Source organism: Trachemys scripta, chromosome 3 (assembly GCF_013100865.1).
Source record: "Trachemys scripta elegans isolate TJP31775 chromosome 3, CAS_Tse_1.0, whole genome shotgun sequence".
Taxonomy (NCBI): Eukaryota; Metazoa; Chordata; order Testudines; family Emydidae; genus Trachemys; species Trachemys scripta.
This window is the reverse complement of record NC_048300.1, coordinates 86,159,611-86,177,612: the sequence shown is the minus strand read 5'-3', so window position 1 is coordinate 86,177,612 and position 18,002 is coordinate 86,159,611. Positions and strand designations below refer to the sequence as shown.

General features: G+C 40.6%; 1 protein-coding gene across 1 annotated transcript in view; it reads right to left on the bottom strand.

The window, feature by feature from the left end:
• Window positions 1-18,002, bottom strand: part of PRKN (parkin RBR E3 ubiquitin protein ligase) — a 1,198,020-nt gene that overhangs the window by 202,089 nt on the left and 977,929 nt on the right. Inside the window, exon 8 of the mRNA XM_034765264.1 lies at window positions 4,994-5,055. Within this exon, the coding sequence (XP_034621155.1) occupies window positions 4,994-5,055 (62 nt within the window). The remainder of the gene's footprint in view (window positions 1-4,993; window positions 5,056-18,002) is intronic.

Here is an 18,002-nt window from a genome sequence, read left to right as displayed (position 1 = left end):
AAATGTTTTTTTTCAGTTGCCTCAGACATTTTAACTGATTTTTTAAACATTAAAAGTAAATGAAATTTGGAACCAGAGAAGGTAGCATCCCCCTTCTGTGAGAGAGCTGTTAGTCCCCACTTTGCCTGATTCAGAGCATGGATTTGAATCTTGGTCTCCCACATCCTGAATTCCTTAGCCACTGGTCTACAATGGGGGCACCAGTATCATCTCTGCCTCCTCCATTTTGTGAATGGCAAACAAACCCCCTTGCAAATATAGCCCAAACACATATTTCCTTTTAGAAATGTAAACACCACTCCTTTTGACATTTAAAAAAATCTTTGACCAAAACAATTAACCAGAATAGACATGAATTTATGAAATGTTTTGGCCGACCCAAATCTGCATTTCAGATGTAAAAGTTTCACCCAGCTCTATTGGACATTTTACTAGTAAGGACTGTGAGGCACCCTCTCAAAGTGTGACAGATGAGGCAGAGCGGTAATCTGTTGCCATCCATTTGTGTTGCTTTACCAACACTCTGCATTTCAGTAAAAACTGTTTCATAAACCAGTTAATAGTAGTAAAGTTAAAAAGTCCACAAAACACATCATGTACCAGTGAAATGAATATACAGTGTGGTGGGACAGGTTTCCATCAGTCAGGAATGGGTTAAAGGGCTCCCCTGAGCACAATCAGACCTAACCCAGTGAACCTATGAGGCCTGTCAAATCTGGAGAGGGTCAGCTCCTTGCAAGGGAGGTGTAGAGTGGCACTCAAAAGTAAGAGCTAGAGCTCTCTAGCCCAATGTTCTTCACTTCAAGGCCCGCGGACCCTAAGTCAATCTGTCAATCGCGCTCTCCTTAGCAAGAACATGGCGAAAGAGCCTCTGCTGCCTATGGTGGCTAGGTGCCCGGTTTTCAACCTTACAGTGTCCAGTGTCCGGTCCGATCTATCACCCAAAGTCGGGTTACTGTGAGCAGGGGAGGCACTCAGTCATCACCCGCGCCAGCCCCTACTCAGCTGGGGCCACCTCCTACCTGTGTCGGGCGGCTGCAGCTCCCAGCCCCAGCTCCACAGACAAGTCCCTCCTGACCCGGGTGGAGGCGGGTGTGGGAGGGGAAAAGCAGTGAGCGATGGAGGGGAGGGGGGAAGGGAGTGGATGGGACAGAGCCTCGGGGGAAAGGGCAGGGGCAGGGCCTCGGGGGAAAGAGGTGGCGCAAGGGAGGTTCTGGCACTCCTGCTAGAGTGTCCGTTTTTTAAATGTTACCAAGTTGGCAACCCTACTGCTGCGTGGGACCTTTGAAGAAGTAAAGGGACTTTTTTTTACTTTGTTTCCCCGTTTTGTTTAGAACCCAGGGTGCTCAGGCTAGGTCTTATGGACACTGAGGGGGCTAGGGACCCAGACCCCCTTTACAGAATATAGTGACCACTGACCTTGTGGGGAATTGCTGGGTGAGTCCAGACATTTTGTGGGCTGCAGTATTATTTGGTTTTCCCCTTAGATTTTTGGACTGCTATTCACCTGGGGGTTTGGGGGTGCAAGCTCCTTAAGACTTATGGCTGTAACACCAAACTCAGCACTTGCTCTAAAGTGATGCCTACTGTCAGAGAAGGATGTCTGTGGCAAGAGAGGTGTCCACCCAAACCCCATGAGGGTGCTCTGGTGGTACAATCCATGACATGTAGTGTCACAAACTTAAAGAAATGGTAAACCCTTGATTCCCTCTCCCCAGGAAGGCTGGAAAGCCTGATTCCCTCTCTCTGTAAGGTCTGAGTCCTTGCTGTTACAGACAAAAGATTACATCATAGGAATAGTTTGTGCTGTCAGCAGCAGCAGGGGTGACAAAGTATCTCATACTTTACTGAGAGAGATTGAGCTGAGGGACAAATACGAACTTTTCTTGAAAACGTACTTAATTTATGTTATTTGCATAAAACTAACATTCATACTGTGGGCCAACATTTTGTTACTTTCCAGGACAGAGGAACACTTGGGCAGATCAACACAAATGCTTTCAGAAACAGTAAAGTTTTCTAAGTAGTAATCCTGGGATAACCATCAGGAAGAAAAATGTAAAGCCACAAATCCCAATAGCACTACCACTCACCTGTACCCCACAGTCAAACCCCTCAGCACGATGCACCAGGACCTAGGACCAATACTTAAGGTAGGCCTCTACCCACTCTGAGAGTCCTACATGGAGACAGGAGAAGTAGGAGAGCGTCTGGATGGCTGCACTTCAGGAAGAAGGAAAATCGGCTGCCTGCACTAGATAAGAGGCTTATCTTGTTAAGATTTATTATTTGTGTTGCGGTGGCACCTAGGAGCCCAGATTATGGGTGAGGATCTCATTGTGCTCAGCACTGTACAAACACAGAATAAAAAGAGCATCCCTGCTCCAAAGGGCTTACAGTCTAAGGGTGTGCCTGCACCACAGCTGGGAAGTTTGACTTATAGCACAGGGTGGATGTACACAGACTAGCTCTGGTGTGGTGACACAACACTTGTTTCAAGCAAGCAATTATAGCTATGACAGTGAAAATCAATCCCTCTTCTGCAAGTTAGTTTCTTTAAACTGTTCAGCCCACAGTCCTGAGCAAGTTACCAAGTAAAACAATGTGCAAAAAATGGATGATATTGTTCAAAAAAATTCTGTTGAAACTGGGATTTTCTTTCTTTCTAACAGGAACCTGGGTTTTGGACCAAACTAAATTTGTCATTAAAAGTGTCTGCTCTCCATGGAAAATTTCAATATTTCAAAACAGAAATATTTTGATTTTCTGGGTAAAGATCGTCTCTTTTTTTTTTTTGCAAAAATGTCACTTTATTTGTTGAAAACTCACACTTTTCTGCGTGTGGGGAAGGTGGAGTGAAAACAAAAACAAAAAGCATGTTCTGACCCGCGCTAGCTGACACCTCATCCATTAAAACTGTCCAGTCAAAACACTTATCCAGTGATCCAAATTATGGCCACTTCTTTCAGTGTCCTGGTCTGTTGTTAGAGCAATTTTGTAACCTTATGAGGAGACTTGAAGACTGCTAATCAGTTCTTTCAGTTTAAACAAATCCAGGTTGTATGAGTTTCTGTCTCTTACTTTTGCTTAATTTTATAAAGTTTTATACAAGTCAAGCAAGCTAAACTTGCTACCTTTTGCCTGGTTGAGGTAATTAAGGATATAGGCTTTTCACCCAATGCGTATCATGATAGCTACACTTATCAGGAACTCTGGAGTTCACGTAATTGAGGTTATACTCCTCTGTACAGCCACACTAAGTATTCTGGTGGGTTGTCCATTGCTATGGAACTCCTTAACATCAGATACCAGCATGACCATGGAACTTACCACCTCCCAAATTAAATGTAAAAACCATCTCTTTGCACTAGTTTTACCTCACTGTTCATGTTTAGATAAAGAAACCAGGCACACACATTCAGTATGTTCTCCAACAGTTTGTCCTTCCAGGTGCCAAGCATCCTCATCTCCTATTGGCTTCAATAGGAGGTCAGTGTGTTCAGCACCTTGCAGGATTAAGCCCCAGACGGTGGAGAGGATAGTATGGTCTTAGAAAGAGAGAAAATTTCACATTTGCTTTATTTGAATTTCTGTGAGCTCTGATACCACAGTGACGGAGACATTAAAAACCGAACTAGACTAATCATATTGTAAGGTGCATCTATTCTCCTTAGGCTTTTGAGAGGGGGATGGGTTGAAGAGGGTGTAAGGGGTTAAGATGGGTAGAAACTGTTAGTCCCAATGGGCAAGTTGGAGGCAGTATGGTTTTCTATTATATACATGAATAGAGCATATGACAGACACATTTTTAAAGACTGAAAAAAGTAAAATATGTGCTGTATAGTCATGTAAGTAAGAAAATTCCCTGAGTCTTTCCTCTCTTCCCCTTGGCTTTTGTACAACCTGTTTTCCTAATTTAGATGTATTTTCATTTTCTTCTTTTTTTTTTCAGACCAAAGACTTTCTCTCATTAGTTGTTTCCCAACTGTTAATTTTAAGTGTGCACACTAGTTCCAGGCCGTGTTACAAAAGTCATCGTTAGACTTGTTACAATTGTGCTTTTGTAAGTAGATAACATAACTACAGTAATCTCTGTACTTAGGTGTGTCGCAGTTTCAGGGTTAACTGCACCCTATACACACACACACACACACACATCTTCCTGTAGGGCACCATCTTAAGGTTTCCAGCTCCTAGCCGTCACCTCTGTCAGGTGCAGACCCATGTCTCTCACCATCCAGACCGAGAGGGTAGGCTTACAGTCCCTCTGCACTTCACTGTGGCTTCCCAAGCAGGTCTGACTGGCGTCCAGCCAGGGGTGTTGGAAATGGGGAGGTTGGTGGGCCACTTTTAAAAATTGATGTAGTTTGGAGGTAGAGGGCCACATTGCCCCCCAAACTGGAATCCTCAGGCATGTGTGGAGTGGTGTCAGCAGAGGCTGTGCTTTGCACTGGGGGAACTCATAAGGTGATCAACTCCCCCCGCCGTGAACCACAGCCCTCTGGGCATTGTGAGGCTTCTTAGTTTGTTTAATATTTATGAGGTGCTTTGAGGTTCTCATATAGAAAATGCTATATACATTCAAAATGTTGTTATAGTTTTGAATAATAGACTTTTAAAAATACAGAAAAGTTCTGGACCACAAAAAGATATAGATAATATCAAAGATAGCTTTAAATATCAATCCCTTAAGCAGACTTCATCCTTGTATTTTCTTGTTTGCCTATCTGCCACTTTACCGAGCCTGTTTACTGCTGGAGTCCTGAGTTGAAAAGCTGTGGCAGATAGCAGATGTACCAATTAATAACCTGTCAAGGCTGATGGATAGAATAAAAAAAATATTCTCACACACATCTCCTGTGTGTTTTTCTTCCCCATTTCAAGGCACTGGGGGTCATGAGACATACTCTGCTTCCCTGGAGAGAAAAGAAACTGTCTCATTAGCGTCTATCTTTCGTGACACTATGACGCAGTCTTTGAGATGTTAACTCACCTGTTCTTCTCCCAGAACTCTGAAGTGATGAAGCTCTTTAATCAAGGAGTCTGGACAGCCAGCTGTTGGAAAGAAACAAAGAAATGCATTTTAGAATTCACTGTTCGTGTTATTTGGGCCACAGCATACCATGCATAGATGCAGAGAGGACTGGATACACAGATCACATTAGACAAAAAAGATTACATGAAACAGATTAGAAAGATAAGCTACAGTTCTATGGGCATCTGAGCACTGAAAACCATCTATCAAAACAAATCCTACCACATTTCAGAACACACAGGAATGCTTTGAAAGGTTATGTTCTGTACATCTTAGCCCTTTTTCTAAAGGGCTACAAACAGGAAAGAGGGAGAGAGATGAAAAGGGCAGTAACTTCTGCCAGATAATGCCAGCCCCTAAGTGTAGGAGTCAACATATTGTAATTAGAGGGATTCACATCAAAAGTCTAGAACTGAATAAAGCTCAGTTCAGATCCAAATAATGGCTTGGGCCCATTTCTAAGCATAACACAAGCTTTCCTCGAGTCCCTGCAGGATTTCACAGATTCTGCAGGTCCCACATACCACTATACTTTTTGGCTGTCTCCAGTATAATCCACTTAGCACATGTAACTGTCACTCCTTGGTGTAAAACACAAACCAAATACACTGGAGGAAGAGAGGTTTACCAGGCTTTTGATACTGGATTAGAGCTAGATTGTCACAGCCCTTACATATTAGCACAGGGAAAAAGGGAATAAGCTCTCCACCCCCATTCCCCTGCTCAGACTGTGATTCCATCCACAGTGGGGAGAACAGAGGTCACTCCCCTGATACCCCTTGTTGTAAGGTTCTGAAGCCCAGAATCTAGACAAGAAGGATCAGAGAGCAGCAATGCTGCCCCGCTCATGACCAGGGTATCTGACTGGGCACATAAGTGAGGGGTATCAGGTAACTGGGATGTGGATAGTCAGGCCTAGTGGGTGGAGCGGGTACCAGAAACCCTAGGGGCTAGGGTAAGAGTCAGAGGGAACAGTCGGAAGCCAGAGGTGAGAGTCAAGCTGGAGGTCAGGAACTGGGTCCAAGAGCCAAAGCCGGAGGCAGGAACCAGAGTGCAGAGCCAAGGGTCAGAGCCAGAATCACCTGGAGCAAGCAGAGTAACAGGTAAAATGGGGGCTCAGGCAGGGATAGGGCTCAGGCAAGGCAGAAGAAGCAGGAACAAGGCAACGCTGAACTAATAACAGTGGCTGATATGAGTGTTGAACAGCAAGCAAGCTGCTGTGGAATGGCTAATCAGGCAGCCTGCTGCAGGACAGCTGTGCTTATTAGGTTGCCTGGAGACTAGTTTACTGCAGGCCTTGATTCCTGAGGGGAGGGGGAAAGGATGGGAATCTGCTCCACAGAAAGGGGTTAAGAAATTTACTCCACCCACATGGCAAGGGAGGAATTACAATTCTTTGTGCCTGCCCCAGTGCCAGTGTGGCGACCAAAAGTTACAATCTCATCCTCATGGACTAGCATTAGTAGGGTACAGATAACTCTGAAGATGGTTTTCAGGATCTCTGTCAGTACTGGAGCTTCATAGCAACAAATATTCAGCAGCACTCATAACGTATAGCAACAATCAAAATTCTTCGCTAGTATCGAATTTCTTGTTAAGTCCTATTGTTTCTTCCCCTTTATTAAAAATAATTCAGACCTTAAACCCTCTTTCTTGTCAACCTCCTTTTCCCCACACACATATAGGTTTGTGCTCATACAACTAGAGCTGGGCAAAAATTATCCGCCAAAACATTTTTCAGCAAAAAATGAAGATTTGGGCTGTCCAAAACATTTCATTAATTCATGTCAATTTTCCCAAATTGTTTCAGTTTAAAAAAGGCATAAGTCATAACGATTTATTTTGTCATTTTCTGAACAAAATGTTTAAATGTTATGTTTTGAAAACAAAATTTTGAAATCAATACAAAATGTTTCAGGTTTAACAAAATGTTTCATTCACTCCAAAATGAATTTTTCTACACAACTTTTAGAGTCTCCAAAATTAAAAAAAAAAATCACTTAGGGTTGACCCAAAACTATTCTTTTGCCCATTTTTCAAACCAGCCAGCAAACTGAAAAATCAGTTATTCCCACAGCACTACAAATAACCTTGACTGAATTTAAAAGGGAATATTAATTCAACTGTGTTTATAACCCTTTCATATTCATTTTATCCATCCCATTTGCTGGGCTTGCAACCCCAGCATCATCTTTGACATCTCTCTATTTTCCCCAGACTCTGTCTCTATCTACTTCGTTTAGCTTCTGACTCCTTAATATACTAATTAGCCAGCACTTCCTTACTATTGCCAATGCAGAAACACATGTCCTTGCCCTGTTCATCTCTCACCTTGATGATCATGACTGTCTTCTCTCCAGTCTAACTGGTTTTTAACTAAAAAAAGAAGAACAGGAGTACTTGTGGCACCTTAGAGACTAACAAATTTATTAGAGCATAAGCTTTCGTGGACTACAGCCCACTTCTTCGGATGCATATGGTTTTTAACTCTGCACCCTCCAATTTATTCAAAATGCTAACACATCAGTTACTCCAACCACAACACCACCTTCTTGAATCAGGACCTGATTCATAGCCCATAAAATTCAATGGAGACTCACATTGACTTCACTGGCTTTGAATAAAACCTTACTGCATAAAAGTAAAGCTCCTTTTCCTCACCTTCAAGGCTTCACATAATCTTTCCCAAATTTAAAACTCTGTTCTTATTTTTTCCTATAGTGATCCCCACTGAAAAAAAATCTGCATTTAACACACAGTGCTGTTTGAAGGTCAAAGTAGGATACTATTGCGAGGTAACTCTTAGCAAATGTTATCTTTTTAATAGTAACTAAAATATTTCCCACCTCCCATTTGCACTCTGTGTTCCTCCCAATCCTCCCTCAGCTCCATACTTAATGTTTCCCTCTTCCTGTCCTCCAAACACCCTCTCTCTCTTATGCTTCAATCATCCCTTCCTAAAACCCACTTCTTCCAGAACTCCACCTTACTTTGCTCTCCTCATCTGTAATTTCCACTCTTCTCCCTTATATGAATTCTGTTTCTTTGTCTCGTCTTTGTCTTGTCTCTATGATATTGTAAGCACATGAGGGTCAGGGAGAATTTCTTAGTCTGTGTTTGTCAAGAGCCAGGTATGATGCTACACAGTTATTTTTATCAATATTAATATTCATCAAGTGCATCCATCTAGCAGAGAAGAACTTTTCCATACTCTATATTTTCTAGTGCTTTCGCCAGTCGAATTTCCACATGTCTCCAGGGACTAGGCTTTCATTAGACTGTGATTCTACAGTCAAATGGATCTCAGTGTCAGTAAGACCAAAAGGAAGATGTCACTGGTTAGCAAGATGGTGGCTAGCAGCTCAGAAATGATAACTGTATTGAAAATCTTTGTACTCAAATACAGCTACTCTTGATGAAAAGTCCATTCAACGTATCAGAACTTCATGTTGCTTGAGTGAACAAATCAAATGAAGTTTTATTTTAGAAAAAATGGAAATAAGGAAGTAACTTGGCCCAGAATAAAAAGAACAAGTTCAAAAACAGCTATTTTGTTCTCTTTGGATGTTTCTGGGTGTCTTTATTTTATTTCAAATGTCCACTTCAGTTGCCTTTTTTCTTTAAGTGGGCATTAGTAAAACATGCTCATCTACTGTGGCCTCTTTCTGTATAATGTCCAATAGTTCTGAAGAAACTTTCGGGGGATGATTAGTTTTTGCACTATAACTTGTAAAGAAGACTGTAACCAGACTGTAAACCAAAATGAAAGGGTTTTTGAAAAATATATTCTACTGAAAAGCATTAAAACCACAAAAGTCTTCAAACATTTTCCTTTTAATTTCTCATCATTTATCACAGGGCAAGTGTGGTATACATGGGCTTCACTGGCAAACTGGGAATACCAAAGCTTAGGGGGAAAATCAATATTATTTCTATCTCTCTGATGAGCTCCTGGCAGTAGCACATGACATAAATAATCTGCACTTTGCAGATTTCTGCTATTTTGTGTGGAATGCTTTGAGGATTATTTTTTCTGCTCTCTGTAGTACAGAATCCCTAATGCACTGTAGCCTCATCAATTACAGTAACTTTCTATTCTCCCCCTCTTCCTTCTCACTTAACTATGACTTGAAAAACGAACCACAGACATAGATGAAATGACCACACACATACACAAAAAATATAAAAACCTAGTGTGATCAAAGGAAATAAGGCAAAAGCACTGAACAAATGCCTTTCATCAGATGCCAAAACACCGGGGTGAGTTCACCTGCAGGCTGGTAAAACAACACTGAAAATGTTTACTAGTTCCTTCTTCCAACTAAATTCAGGTCTATATGATGGAGGTCTTCATATACTTTGGTTTGCTGCCGTGACCATGCAGGTTTTTGCCTACTGCTGAGGCAGAATAGGATCCAATGAGTACATAGTTGGCCTAATTCTCTACTCTGTTATGCCATTTTTACTCTGTGGTGACTCTGACTTCAAAGGAGTTACACTGTCATAAACCTAGTGTGATAGCATGAAGAATTAGGACCAATATCCGAGTGAGCAGAAAGCCAGCATCTGCACAGATGACCTCAATGCATCTTTTAAAAAAATGCTTTAAAAATTGACTAAAAATAATTCTTTGTTTCTATTGCAATGTTCCATCACATCCCAATTTATTTGTTTCAGTAATTTCCCATGTTACTTCATTCCTGCTTCATGTCATTATTTCATTCAAACTAATATGTGGGTAATTGCACTTGTGAGTGAAAGGTACATTTTAAGATACAGGAATTTACACTGTCAGAACTGCCATCTCACTTCATTGTGGCATTCACATTATAAAAATACTTTCAATTAGATCACATAAGAGGAGATATCTCCAAGAGAAGACCAAACAAGCAAAATAAAAAAATCCAATTTAAATGACAAGCATCATGAATCCTCTGATTTGCACTGCTGCGAACAATACACAGTTTCAGTTGCATTTGCTATTAAACCATGATTCCAACTATTACCAATTTAATTGCCCAAATCTTTACCTTTTCTCTGACAGGTTGACAGAATTAGCCTCTGTTTTTTATTCTTATTTAAAATTATTGCTTCATATAACCCCCTTGTAAACAGCAATGGAAAATTCAAATGAACTCTTTTAACATAGATATTACATAAACTGGCAAAAATATAACTTAAATTAGTTTTTAAATGAGTATCCATAAATGCAAATATTATTTAAAATATTAATAGCAAAACACCACATTAATGCAGAGCACATAATCGAAACATACACTTAACCTTAAGCAGATGAATAGTCCAAGAGCACTTGGCATCTTGCAGGATTGAACACTTATGCACAGCAAATATTATTTTCACTTGCTTATAGTTTATTTCTGAACCAACATTTTTGAACTTTAGAAAGCACATGCTGTTCTTTGAGGGCTAAAGTCCTGGAGCCTTAAAATTCCAACTTCCCTGGCAGGAAGAGAATATAGGAAATCAATGTTATTCAAAGGAATTCTTCCCACAGAGCAAAGCTATCTCACACAGGGCAGGTAAAGTTCTAAGATTCCAGATCTCTACATAATAAGCTTGCAAATGTACAATGTTCTAAATGTATTAAAATTGCCAAAAATAATTTTATCCTGGTAAACTAACAGTGGAATGGATTGTTTTCTAATGTTCTAAATATAAATAAATATTTGGGCTGAGTACAAACATGAAAAATGTTACATATTTTTTGGGGGGAAAATTATAAAAGCCTGGAAATGAAGGATAACATGAAGCTGTAATAACTGTCCATTCATTGTCATGTCATTTTCCTAGTTCTCTTCCAAACTATTCAACTAATTAGAATATTGATGTAAAAATAAGACCTATATCCTGCTCATGTCATTTCCAGTGAAGAAGAAGCCTGAGTCTGTGACACTGTAATCACTCTTGTGAGAGCAGACAGTGATGTCAAAGGATTTAGTGACTTCATTGTACTAGTGTTAATTAAATGTTTGATGTTTCAAAAGAGCTTTTCTCAATCACAATATTTGTCCTTATATGAACAAAGGGGAAGTTAGAGAAATTGGAATGCCCATTTTATGGCATAAATATCGTACTTTTCGAAAACAAAAACAGGAGCTAGGAAGACTATCAATTGACAGGTAACTGACATATAATATGTAGTCATTAAGTGTAAAAGCCTATCTTTAAAATATTGCCTATGCTGAGAGATCTAAAAATATATTTGCAGAAAGCCCACACAAAGAAGGTTATTACAATAGTTTTCAAATCTTAATAAACAATAGATTTCATTTGGAAAATCTTGAATATCACTTTTTAAATGCTGCTTATGTAATGCAATATCATAATGTAGCCAAACTTCAAACTGCTTGAATTCACAGACTTATCCTGTACTTATAGATAATATTTACATAATATGGCTTTTTAAAGGCAAATAAATTGACCAAAATTCTAGCCACAATTTACAATCTAAGGCCTCAAGCCGGCAATCTGCATAAGCTCTTGAAATCAGTAGATTTCCATGTAGGCATAAGAATCATCCATGAGGATCCAGTATTGTTAACCACAAATGTTCAAAAATCATGCATTAAGGCCAAAAATTCCCTCATAAGATTGGCTTAAAAATCATGTTTTTTGTTTTTTTTTAAATAGGATTCTTGTGGTTTGTCTTCTGGTTTCTGAGCTGTTAGGGTGCACTTGCTGCACATTTTCATACTTTTATCAGGAACCATGAGGGTTAGAAACTGACTTTATTTTAAATGAAAGCTGAGATTCTCATGCAGTCTACTAAATCTAGCAGCTGAGGCTGTAAGAAAAACACTATATATCATGACTGATGAGAGCTGGCAACACTGAGAATCTGGTTGCAAGATTGGGTTTGAAACAGACAGTGCACCAATGAAATCTGTCATCAGAAATGTAATAAAAAGCAGAGTGACTGAGAAGCATGCCTTTTAGTTCCACAAGATTTATTTGGAGCCCAACCTGTAGCCCAGGGTCCATTTGTGGCCCTCAGGGGTCCCTTAACTTAGGCCCTGGAGACGGACCATTTTAAGAGGAAAATGTGCATGTGATTGCTGATTGAAAAGTTTGTTCACTGACAGCTTTCTTTAGAAGGGGAGGAGTGAAGACATAGACAAATGGAATGGGTAGTGAGGGCTGGAGCGACAGTCTTCACAAGAGGGGGAGGGGAATCAAACAAGCACCCCAGCAATTCCTGCAGGAGGAGCTGGGTCTTCCATGGCACAGAGCACTAGGAAAAGGGGCAGCGGCAGCTCAAGTCCCACAGAAAGAAGTAGGGGGAGCAGGGAGCTGATTTGAAGAGGCCATGGAGCCTCACCATTTGACTTGGAGCAGTGGGCAAGTTAGGAAGAGTAGGTCAGAAAGGAAGGAATTTTTGAGGGGAAGTAGTGCCATTAAGGAGTCAGAGGGAAAGGAGTGAAATATTTGGTGGATGTGCCTAGGAACACTGGAGATTTGTGGAGGGAGAGATGGGCTGAGTACATGGGGGAGGGAGGGAGATCTGGCTGGGGGCTCTCAGGAGGAAGAGAACAGGTGTTTCTTTCAGGCAATGGGGCTGAGGAAGGGAGCTTCTTAGGGGATCAGCTGGGGAAGTTTGATGGGTGTGTTTCTGAGGGATGGGGACACTAAAGGCAGGACTCAAAAAACGAAATCTCCACTCACCTTCTCCAGGCCCAGCTGATTCTCTGAAAATACAGCAGAGCAGCTATGCTGTCAGTGTTTAGTGTGAGAACTGATTTGGGAGCCAGTTTTAGACACCCAATTCAGGTTTCTTTACAACATGGAACTGAAGAGAGGACAGGAAGGGGAAAATGGCAACTTTAAACTGCCCCTCCCCTCCTAACGGGTGGCTCTTGACATGAAAAGCTGGGCAACAGTGGTTTGGAGATATTTTGTGTGTGTGTGTGTGGGAGGGGGTGTTGTATGCCTGTATTTCTTGTAATTACTTCTTGAAGAACGACTAGGTTTTATAACAGGCTTTTGAAAGAAGTTGGTTTTGGACAGGAACTTGAAGGAAGAGATGTAGAAGGCATGGTGGACCAGACAAGGAGCTATTTCCAGAATATCCAGTTACCCTTAAAGTAAGGGTGTATCACAACTGAGACATGGGCAGTCTGACCTAGTGGCCGGAGCAGGAGTCAGGCTGGTCAGATACCAGGATGTCAGAATCTGAGCCAGCCCAGAGGGCAAACCGAAAGTCAGGTGTCAGGAGGGAGGCAGGGTCAGGTTATTAGGAGATCAATAGTAAAAGCGATCCTGAGCAGGGAGAACCCAGTTACATGAACAACTTCCTGTTCCTGTGCTTGGGTTAAATAGAGGCTGGGGACCTAGCAGGACCCTCAGGGTTCCACCAATCAGATCCTAGGACTGGACTCCTCCTGCCAGAGTTCAGCTGCTATTCTAGCAGGTGTTAAGAGGGTAGCAGGTTGGGACTGCCTAGTGCTTAAGAGCCCTGTGGACCAGCATTCAAGACCCACAGTCCTTGACAGGGTACTAGGACAACCCAGCAAAATACATGATAGACATGTATCTTGTACACATACTAAATACCTCCTTTATTAAGTTGCATTTCCTAAGGAAATCAGAAATGTTCTAATTAAATAGCTATGTTGATTATCAGAAGCTTATTAAAATATACATGTATCCACTACAAGTCACTATAACACCCTGTGTGCCATTCAATTAGTCTAGCTATGCTATTTATTTATTTTTGAGAACAATTACAATATTACACTGGATCAATTCCTATGTAATCTTGTCAAATAAAAGGTATCATTTATGAGGCTGTCAGTTATAAAGACTATACTGTATCCCCGATAAAGTTGGCTTGGGGCTGGATTAATTTTTAACTCAGCTACATGTAGCAGTAATAAAAACACCCAAACACATTGAGGGAGACTACTTCTCCCCTATTGCAACAAATAAAGAAGATATATGGAGAACAGAAAAGAAAACAAAAAAGACTTAAGGTATGCTGTGAACTTTGTTTTTCTTTCAGTAATCCTCTCACTACTCAGTCTTATTTAATATCTGGCAGTACAAAGATCAGCAGTGGCACAGCTATAAAGCTGTATGCATCTGAAGCAATAGCATGAGAGTCTATTTGTTAGCTAGCCAACAGCAGCTAGATTTCAAGAAAAGGAAAAATATGTGTATGTTTCAAGCCATTGGCACAATCTTTCTATTACAGATTCATTGAATGAAACAAAGCCTCTCTCCACCATCCCCAAGCTCAGTATCAATAACATTCCCTACCCTTCTCCAACATTTGTATAGAGATTGTTTTAGCTGATTGCATGCCACAGAGAAGGTCACGTAGCAGAATGTGAGGCTTCTCATGCAAACTAAAAGATTTTAGGAAGCTCTCCACATGATCATGTCTTTCCCAGGATCCTTTTTGAGCCAAAGCTGTGTGAGGACTATTTTCAGAATAAGATGCAGCAAAATGTAGTGGTAGATGAGGAACTTTTTAATCAAATGAACCCTTGGAAAGCCAAGAAAGGAAATAAATTAATTATATTAAAATTCTCTTTAGGACTTATGCTCTCCAGTCTCAGTTACCCTTGTCCCAAATTCAAGGCAAGCAACAGTCTAAAATCATTTGTCTTGGGAATGAACCACAAAAGGTCTTTGATTCCTCCTTTTCTTCAGGGAAGAAAAGGCAAAAATCACAAACCTAGTTTTCATTCAACGCTGAAGCAACACAAAGTCTTAGTTCCTTCTTTCTTCTAAAGAAGTAGTAAATCCTAAGAGGTTTTATATAGATTCACAATTGCCTTAGGAGTATCCATTCTGTGAAACGTGTCTCAGATTGGCTGGCCAGCTCTCTGAACACCTAGCAACAAACTTCCTCTTCCTTTATCTGCTTTAGGATGGTTTCCTGAGAGCTTAGCAGGTCCCAGCTGCTCCTCCTGTCAGCATAGGTAGCATCTACACTAGGGTTGCCAACTATGTAATATTTAAAAACTGGACACTCCAGCAGGAGTAACTGAATCTCCCCATCCCACCTCTTCCCCCGAAGACCCGCCCCTGCTCTGCCTCTTCCCCCAAGACCCCACCCTTCGTTTGCTCCTCTTTCCTGTCCCTCCATTGCTCACTGCTTTTCCTCTCTACCCTCTCCCTGCCTGGGTCAAGAGGGACTCACCTGCAGAGCCAGGGCTGGAAGCTGCAGCCGCCCGGTGGAGGTAGGAAGTGGCCCTGGCTGAGTAGGGGCTGGCATGGGTGATGACTTGGTGCCTCCGCCTGCAGTAACTGGACTTTGGGTGTCCGGTCAGATCTACTGACACCATCAGGTCCCCTTTTTTTAACCAGATTTTTGGTCGAAAACCAGACACTTGGCCACCCTAGTCTACACTGAAGCAGTGCTGCTGTAGCGTCTCATTGTAGACAAGCCCTGAGCCCTGCCAGTTAAACCTGGCATCCCCGTATAAAACTCTAGTTTGTAACCTTGGAGCTTTCTGACTGCTGTCTTGATGATTCCAGGCCTCAGACTGGTATACCCTTTCACAGTGAGTAAGGGTGGCAGAGCAGGGCTCCTGATAAAAAAAAAGTCATGTACATGGCAGTTTGGAATCCTCCCTTCCAGTCTTGTGACAAGATATGGTCAACTGTTGATGAGCTGTAGTATTGGCCACAGCCCCTGCACAACCCCACTTTGAATTTTTGTCCAGTGGATCAGTGGAATTTTCTGACCCAAGAGTTGACATCTTTGCCCAAATACCTGGTATGTTTTGGGACTTGTTCACCTGTGGAAAGGTCAGGCAACATTTTGCCCACAAGAAAACTTTCAGAGAAGCAGGCTGAACAACTTGGTTCAATGGAAGCAGATAGGTGAATATTTTATGACATGGGAATAACCTAACCATAGCATACCTGATATTCTCCCAGAATGTCTGACCCATCTTTTTTATGAATCTAGTTTACAGTGTTGGTTACAACTTATTACAATTAGCATTTATTTGTTAGGCACACTAAAATATCTGATGATTTATACTTTGTAAATATTATACTGCTGACTGGGTGATTAATCCACCGTTGTCAACCATATAAATCCCAAAAGCACAACACTGGTCTATGTACATTGAGTCTAAAAAACAACAACAAAAAATAAAAAGGGAAGCACAAAATAATATGGAATTCTTTTCTTTGTATTTATTACATTTTTTTATAACCTTAGTTTCAAGACTTATATTTTTTATGTCAATAATATAGAAGGGTAAACAGTGAGATACAACAAATACATGCAGGAAGGAAATATATTTACATGTTTAAATAATATAGATCTTTTAATAAAACAAACATTTGGGGTGGTATTTTCAAAAGCACTCACAGTTGGCTTTGCTCCTGTCAAAGTCAGTGGGACCATGACCTAAAAATCCCAACCTTTAGCTCTACAGTCATCCAACTCTAAGGCTAATGTCTACACACCATGAGCTAGGGGTGTAATATCTCTGCTTGTGTACACATACTCATGCTAACTCTCGTCAAAGTAGCGCACATATAAACAAGTAGTGGCAGCTGGGCCGTGCCAAGTACATACCCACTGGTTTCAGGCAAGTTTGTATTCAGCACTGTCAGCCATTCCTCTGCTCCTACCTGTGTTAGCACAGCTACACTGCTATTCAGCTAGCAAGAGTAGGTGTACACAAGCTGGGAAAATACTCCCGTAGCTCATAGTGTAGATGTAGTCTAAGTCAGATACTGCAGCAAACAATAGTTGTATAGAGTCTTGCATATACAAAGGTCAACATTATGAGTGTCATTCTTGTACATTATTAGTATTTTCTTAGAATTACAAATTATGGGCCAGATCGAGTGTAAACTGGAATAGGTACACTGAAGTCAATGGTTATACACAAGTTGACACCAGCTGAAGATATAGCCCTAAAAGTTTATATTTGTTCTTTGTTCAAAAGCTCTTTAGTAAGCTACTTTCCAATGAAAAGTACTCTTCTTACTTAATGACAAGATCCCCTTAATTGTATAATACTATCCACACCAAGAAATCGACCCACTATTTAAACTAGCATTACTCAGTTTTCAGCAATTGTTTAGGTGGGAAAACCCTGTTTGTAATGGTTCACAAGCAAAGTCAATTTCTTAATCTATAGCAGATGGACCTTATATGTAACTTTCTCCAGAGGTAAATACTCACCCAATCTACTTTTAAATTTCAGAGTTAAAATATCTTTGTCTCCTCATTTATATTTATGTCAAAGTGTTTTGTAGTCATTTTCTTTTGTTTTAATTGAGTCCACTGAAGTCAACAGAAAGACTCCGATCCACCTGTTGTGATCAAACCTTTGAAGAGGCTTATAAAGCAAGTTAACAAGAAAGGTTTGCAAACCTTTGCTCCTTTGGAGAGTAAATCTGTCCTGTCCTGAGATTTCCCAAAGATCTTATATACACAACAGAATGGGAAAAGGTGAATTTTTTGCTTGCATGTATTTCTGTATTTCAAAATAAATTAGGAACAGAAAAGGCACACTGTCTAATGTGATTGTCCAGTAACTCTGCCAAGGGAGCTGCATCAGAGATGGAAAAGGTCAAATAAATAATGTGAAGTGCAATACTGCATATACAGTATATCAGCTACATTAGAGGAAACTCACTGGACTGGTTTTCCCACATTGTATAAAGCTCTGCCTCCACTTAAGCACTACCAGTTACTGTTTTTGTTCTAATGATGCTTTAAAGCCAAATTACCAAAACTAATGAATCATGGTAATCATTTTGCTACTAAGATTCTTTCCTTTTAATTTTTATGGCAGTAACAACAGGAATATAATTTTTGCATTTTAGGTTATGGGTTGTTTTTAGGTTTTGTTTGGTTTGGGGTTTTTTTGGCTTAAGGAAATATTTAGAACAGATTTGGACAAACACTATTGATTTAACATCACTTAAATCACTGAACTATAGAATGCCAGGATGCCAATACTTGCTGTTT